Below are 7500 nucleotides of genomic sequence, written 5' to 3'. Positions count from 1 at the left end.
TCCTTTGGGGGTACGTTTCATTGTTATTCTTGTAAACTTGATTCAGCACAAGATGGCGGAAGGCCAGTGTATTGCGATAGAGGCACAAACTTCATAGGTGCAGAATCAGAGCTCAAGAAAGCCTTAGAAGAAATGGATGATCTGAAGATTAAAGCAGAGTTGTTGAAGGCTAATGTTGATTGGATAAAGAATCCAGCATCGGCAAGTAACTTTGGAGTGGTTTGGGAAAGACAAATCCGTTCAGTTAGAAATGTGATGAACAGTCTAATAAGAGAACACAGTTCTTATCTAGATGATGAAACTCTAAGAACATTTCTTTGTGAAGCAGAAGCAACAGTGAATGGAAGATCATTGACGATTGAAACTCTGAGTGATCCCCTCTCTGAGTTACCCTTATCGCCGAACATGTTACTTACCAGAAAGACTAAGCTAATTCTACCTCCACCCGGAGAATTTAAGAAAGATAACGTCTGCTGCAGGAGGAAATGGAGAAGGGCGCAGCATCTTGCTCAAGAATTCTGGCAAAGATGGAGTAAAGAGTACATCCAAACCCTACAGGCGCGCCATAAATGGTTACAAACTAAGCGAAACTTCAAAGTAGGAGATGTCGTTCTTCTGAAGGAAGCCCAATCAGCAAGAAACAAATGGCCAATTTGTAGAGTAATTAAAGTGTATCCAGACGACCAAGGTTTCGTCAGATCAGTTACTCTATTGACGTCACACAGATCCAATTTAGACAGACCCATCAACAAGTTAGTCCTACTGGTGACTCACTAGAAGACCGGGATTCCCCGTCGAGGAGCCAGAGGAGCCAAAACACTCAAAGTTAATATAAGGAACATTGACAATGAACATTTTTCAGTTTTGTTAAGTACAAAAGTACTCTCGTTTTCTTCCTTTGGATATGCTTTACTTTAAATCAGTTGCCATCATGATGCATGACGTATCCAATACTTTGTCACCTTCTAACAGATCAAGCTAATATTCATCGCCATAAGACAAGATCATCTTCAAGAATCGACTATTTTGTTAAAAGTTCAAGATTAGGTATACAAAAAGTGGTATTTTTAAGAAATGGTGTTAGAATCTAGAATAGCTTGTCTTGTGAAGTGCGCCAGCTATCAAAATACAATTTTAAGAGTAAAATTCATGACTTCCTCCTCCAGAGACTCGAAAAAAATGACGATTATATTGATTTGTCTACTTTAATAGCACAACTATAAGACCCCAGCTCGTTCTGTTTTCTTGCCGTATCTTAAATGTATTAATGCAGTTGTAATTTGTCTAGAATTTTTAATCTCTTGCTCTGCAAATCTTTTTATTTTATAACATACGTATGAAACACTGCCCGCCTCGACTAGCCTTTGCTAACTGCGGGCAGTACATCTCCTGTAATATTGCAAATAAGCGAAAGGATATTGAAAAAAAATATTGAAAGCTCATAACGTTGATATCAAGTTTTTATAGTTATTTTGTGCAGGAAAATGTATCGTAGGATTACATTTTGGGGAGCCATACTACTGCCTTGGGGTTCCTGTGTTCTATCCCTTGGTTTCCTGCGTTAATTGTGCGCATGCCTGGTCTCTGGTCTCTTCACTGCGGCCACGAGGCCACAAATTTTCTACCTAGACTGTAAGACAGTTTTTATTATTTTCCTATATTTTACAATCTTAGAGTTGGTAAGCCGGCCTCATTTGTAGTTAAGGGTTCAGCAGCTCGAATAACAGGTATTAATCGTTCAAGCCGCAGTGCGGTAACTAATCACTACCATTCCGATCGCGTGAAACGTTTTATTTTGTAGATGAACATAGTGGAACCTTAATATAACGAAGGGCCAAGGGACTGGGAAAATATGCTCGCTAAAACGGGGTTTCGTTATATCCGGAGGTTCTCTTCCATAATCGCTCGTGCTTTGAAGGATATGAGAGGTTAACTGAACATAAAATCGATGTTTTTAAACTAGTTTCAAGTAGGTCATAAATCACTTCTGCTTTGAAGGATGAAAGAGGTTGACTGAACATGAAATTGATGTTCTTATAAAAGTTTCAAGCAGGTCATTAATCGCATGTATTTTATATCTTTGGAACTAAATTGTCACGGTAAATTTGTGTGTTTTTTCTTTGTTACTCTCTTATGCGCCACAAGAACCCTCTGGAAATATTTCCCTATGGTCACCCTCCCTCCCCCCTGGAAAATCTGATCCCTTCCGTGGGGGGTATGGATATTTTCTGGAACCGCACATTGTGTTTTTAGTGTACATTGCCAAAGTCAAGCCTAGAGTCAATTGTATATTGTGTATACAGTGTATATTGCCAAAGTCAAGCCTAGAATCAATTGTATATTGTGTATGTTGTGTAAATAGTGTATATTGCCAAAGTCAATCAATTATATGTGTATAAATTGTATATAGTGTATATTGCTAAAGTCAAGCCCCAAATAAATTGTACAGACACCCAAAGACCACACACCTGCCAAACCCTCAAAATATATCGCAATTAATCTAATACCAATAATACCTCGTTCGCAAAATACATTCTGTAGTAAAGAGCACAAACCTGCCAAACCATCAAAATATTTCGCAATCAATCTAATACCAACAATACCTCGCTCTCAAAAGACATTCTCTCGTAACAAAAGAGTAAGCAACCGAGTAAGAAAACCGAGTAACCGAGTAAGAACCGAGAAGGGTACAACGTATCGCGTCGGTTGTAGGACTCAAGTGACCCATTGTCCTGCTTCGGGTTCGTACCGTTTGGGTGGCCGTGTAGCTGGTTCGGGCGGCGGTTTAGGTGAAGTAATGGGCGTTGTGGAATTGTCAACAGCAGCTACTGGTAACTGGGGGTCTCGGGACTGTATGTCGGGAACGGGGCTGGTATCCTGTGCCGGGGCGAGGGGCAACATCGGTGCTGGGTCGGGGACCGCAGTTGGTACATTGAGCTTTGCTTCAGTGGTTTGGTTGGACTCAGTATAAGGTTGTGGTGGCACGGTGGGCTGTGGGTGTGGGCACTGGGCAGCACTGCTGGTGAGCTGGTGGGCAGGTGGCGGTGGTGGACGGATAGAGGGCGTGACTGGTGTATAGGCCCGCAGGAAGCGGCCGTTGCGTAGTGTGATTCGCCCAGAGCCGTCCACCTTGACACGATATTGGTCATGGCCGGCTGATTCTCTCACTACCCCTGACCGGTCCCATTTGGTGGGGTTGGGGCCTTGTTGATTCTGCAAGAAGACTCTCTCACCAAGGGACAGAGGGCGGAGGCGGCGTGAGTGGGCTGTCAGAGACTCTGTTGTGCGAGTGATGCGTGCGCGAAGGGCTTCCTCCTTGGCCTCCCATGCTTGATGCCAAAGGGGTCTGATGTGCGGGTTCGAGAACTTCTCAAGGCAGTTTACGAATGAGAGGGAGTCCCTTAGGGGGCAACCAAAGATGATTTGCGCCGGTGACAGGTTGCAGTCTGGGTCTGGGGTATTGCGTAGCTGTAATATGGCACACAAGAAACGATCGTGGTCGAGGCTGCCTGTCGGGCCTGTGTTGGACATCAGGAGTCGCTTGGCAGTTTTCACTGCGACTTCCGCTCTGCCGTTTGATTGAGGGAAGCTGACGGAGGACACACGGTGTCGTACGCCCCAGAGGAGTAGGAAATCCTGTGTGCTCATAGCGGTGAACTCTGGGCCGCCGTCACTCGAGATCTCCTCCAGGACGCCGAAGGTGGCAAAGAAGGAACGGAGATGGCAAACCAGGCCGGCTGAACCCGCGAGGGTGGTCCCAGCTGTTGAACTTAGGACTTCCACCCAGCCAGAAAGGCGATCACCTACGACCAGGTAGTGGCAGCCGCTGAAGTCGAAAAAGTCTGCAAAGATGGATTCGAATGGGGATAACGGAGGAGTTGATGGCAGTGGGGGGGGTGGCTGCCTGTGAGGGTGCATTTCTGTTGCAGTCTGCGCAGCCCTCCCGAGTGTTGCAGATATCCTGTGACATCCCTGGCCAGTAGACGATGGTGCGGGCTCGCTGTTCCATGGAAGAGGTTCCTTGATGGGCTGCGTGCAGGCTCTGTAAGACTCAATGGCGTAGGGATGGGGGGACGACGACGTGGTCCTGGTAAAGTAGTACGCCCTCTGCCGCGTAGAGAGACTCACAGATAGGCCGAAGGCTTGTCAGGGTAGGGTCGTCACTGGTGATTGGTTTTCCTTGCTCGACTGAGGTGAGGAGGGGGCCCAGGGAGGCATCTGCAGCTGTCTCTGTTACAAGGAGAGACCAAGGGATGCCGCCAAGCACGTGGGTGTCGTTGCGGATGGTGTTTATCAAGGCAGACTCTGTGATGTTGGGAAAGCTGGGTGATCCAAGAGAGATAGTATCCTCTGTGTAGGATGAGGAAGGGTATCTTGAGGCGGCATCGGCCACGTGGTTACTCTTGCCGGGTAGGTGTCTGATCTCGAAGCACCATGGGAGAGTGCGCTGTTTGAGGCAGAACAGGCGCGAGTTGGTGATTTCATCCAGAGTGCGGTCACCAAAGATCTTTACAAGTGGTTTGTGGTCGGTGACTATCACGAGGTTGTCGCACCCTTGTGTGAAGTAGCGTGTCTGCTCTAAACCCCAGGTGATGGTGAGGGCTTCTCCTTCAATAGCGGCGTAGCGCTGTTCAGCAGAGTTCAAAAACCAGGAACTGGCCAATGTGATTTTCCATCCCCCGGGGCAGCAGTCGGGAACGCCGGAGAGGCAACTGCAGTGCTGTTGAAGGAGGAAGTAACCGATGCCCCGCTTGGACCAGTCAGGGCAAAGGCAGGTGCGTCGCTGCATGTCGAAGATTTCTACCCCCTGGTGGATAGCTGCAATGATGGCTGCCTTGGAAGCTCTAAACGCTGCCTCGAGCTCAGGGGGCCAGGAGAATTTACAGCGGGGGCTGAGAAACGGCTTGAAGGGGGCCATTGAGTCACGTAGCTGGACGTAGTTGGAAACCTGGTTGACCAGGCCAAACCAACTCCTGATGTCTGTGGTACTGGTAGGAGAGGGGAAGTCCTTTATGGCGTCTAGGTACTTGGGGAGTGGTTCTATGGTGCTATCAGACACTCTGAACCCAGCGAAGTCTACGCTCCTCTCTGCGAACTGGAATTTGTCAGGGTTGAGCACTATCCCTGCCTGGCCAACGCAGGTGACGAAGTCAATGGTCCTCCACCAGTGTTGTTCGAGGTCTGTGTTGAAGTGGACTGTGTCATCAACGCATCGTTCTTTGCACTCAAACCCTGCGAGGACAGCATCGAAACGGCGATTGTAGCCGTCCCCTGAGGACAGGAAGCCTTGAGGTGCCCGCGTGTAGTGCCAGCGGCCAAATGGTGTGATGAAGGTGGTCAGGTGGCGGTCAGAAACGCGCAGAGGAATGCTGTGATAGCCGTTCCAGGCATCGGTGACCGTCTTCCAAGTGTCCTTGGGGATACGACGGGCAAGGTGGAAGGGCGACTCCATGGCAAAAGTCTCACGTTGACAGAATTTGTTCAGTGGTGAGATGTCCACAGTGCGGCTGGGGAGCCGTCGTGCTTTCGTGTGATGACCATCCTATGACACCATGTAACGGGTTCGCCGTAAGGCACACGCTCAATGACGCCAAGAGCTTCGTCGCGCAGGAGGCCATCGTACACCCGTTGCTGCCGGTGGAGGGGTATGTTGGCCGGTGTGTGGCAGGCCTTAGGTGTGGCTGCGGGGTCAACATGGATCGCTATGGGTGGGCCCTCCATACATGGTAAAGCTTGATGAGGGCAAGTATTGAAAGTGGATGAGGCATATCTGTCGAGAAGCTAGGCTTTCATTTTTGCATTGTTCTCTGGCATGCAGGGGAACGGCAGCTCAGAGGGACGTGGCGGTGTTGCTCCACGCTGTGGGCACAAGCAGGTTGTGTTGCACGCAATGGTGGGTTCCGGGCGGCCATCATTGAGGGCCCTCATAGCGTTGATTGCTGGTTGGGGGGCTGGGAACATGTGGCTGTTTATCAGAGGTATCACTTACAGAACGGCTGCTAGTGGAGTTGTCAAGGGATGGGAAGGTACAAGGCAGTAGACCAAGGTTTAGGAGTGAGTCGTAAGACAGGTACGGGTCCTTGACAGAGCTGCTCACATAGACCGTCGAGTGGCATGCTGTAATGTCCCTGCTGCTGGACTGTGTAGCGAGTTTTGCAAAGAACGCTCCCTCTATTGAGATGGGCGAGCGGTTAGCTGCTGACAGGCTGAGGCTGATGGGGTGTAGGTGGTCACGAGAGAAACCGCAGGCTAGGAAGTCGGATAACGACCACAAGTCTGATTGGGCGCCAGTGTCAGCTATGGCGGATACTTCAGCGTGGATGGCTGAGGAGGGCTTGGAGATGTCACTATCGGTCCCGCCAGGTCAGGAGAGGGATATGGTGATCGGGAGCCTAGGATGATCTCTCAAGCGGGCCCTTTTCCACTCCCCCTTGGAGAAGATATGGTGGTCTAATCGCGCTGTGAATGGTTTGGTGACGGTGGCATGTGTGGTCGCCTTCCGGCTGTGACGGTGTCGTTGGGAGGCTCGAGGGGGTCCTACACTCTTGGTTTGGAATGCTGCTATCTGTGAAATTGGCTCTGTTGCTATGGCATGGACCCCTGGGACCCAGGGCGGGCGCTGTGGGGGTTGATGCTGGTGACGTTTTTTACGGCGATTGGCCCTGTAAGCATTCGATGCACATGTGGTGGGGTTTCTTGTTCCAACCACGGGCTCCTTCCGTGAAGAGCTTAAAGGTGATGTGACAGCCGGGGCATGATGCTTCCTTCGCCCGATCCGCCTGAGAAGGAATGGGGGCATGGTTCGGTGGCGATGTCTTTTGCTTCACAAAGGAGGAGACAGCTGAAAGCGAAGGGGAGGGGAGGGCATTGCGTGCCATCTCTTTAGTTTCTACCAAGGGAATGACCTCATTTAATGGTTTCTCTAGTATGCCCGCTATGCCCAGCACTTCCCTCCTGATGTCAGAGTCGTAAAGGCCATTCAGGATGACGTCAAAGGATGAACGAAAAAGAAATCAACAACGTCGGGAAGGGGACCGCAAGAGTATCCTATCTAAAGCTAAAGGGCAGGTTGCACGATTGGCAGCCATAAATTACGGCTTATATCAACCCATTGAGAAGGTCAAAGATCCTGCGTCATTTACGGAGTGGTCCTATGAAATTCCAGCAGAGTTCATGACCAAAGCTATAACCTTAATGGACTATTGCAAAGAACAAAAATTTGCACTTGGAAAGCAATCTAAACGGGATGTGCCTGCAATGTCTACAGACACCACAACAGAAGACCACACAGATTACCACCACCTTAAGCGTTTGTTGGAACTTGAAGCCCCAGTAACAGTCACCAAGATATCCCAGCGGTATATCCAAAAACCAGTGGACAATAAATACCGAAAAGAAGAGGCAGAAGCACTAATGAACGACGTAGTAAGATTAGGCTTAGGAGAGCTACACGACGAATTAAAACTTCCAGGCTGGTAAAACCAACCGAATAAAGAAAGT

General features: G+C 49.1%; 2 protein-coding genes and 1 pseudogene across 2 annotated transcripts in view; 1 reads left to right on the top strand and 2 right to left on the bottom strand.

Annotated features, from left to right (window-relative positions):
- Positions 1-7500, bottom strand: part of LOC148730576 (uncharacterized) — a 116805-nt gene that overhangs the window by 83364 nt on the left and 25941 nt on the right. The gene's annotated exons all lie outside the window — the stretch shown is intronic.
- Positions 133-777, top strand: LOC148730581 (uncharacterized). The gene has a single exon (XM_088761820.1). It carries the CDS (start codon positions 133-135, stop codon positions 775-777), a length of 645 nt encoding a protein of 214 aa, XP_088617946.1.
- LOC148730580 (uncharacterized) lies at positions 4052-6986 on the bottom strand (annotated as a pseudogene).

This window comes from Stylophora pistillata, chromosome 5 (genome assembly GCF_964205215.1).
Source record: "Stylophora pistillata chromosome 5, jaStyPist1.2, whole genome shotgun sequence".
Classification (NCBI taxonomy): domain Eukaryota; kingdom Metazoa; phylum Cnidaria; class Anthozoa; order Scleractinia; family Pocilloporidae; genus Stylophora; species Stylophora pistillata.
This window is presented reverse-complemented; position numbering and strand designations above follow the sequence as displayed.

What these genes read in the sequence shown, in the direction of transcription:
- LOC148730581 (XM_088761820.1), top strand. Translation starts at nt 133, where the DNA reads ATGGATGATCTGAAGATTAAAGCAGAGTTGTTGAAGGCTAATGTTGAT.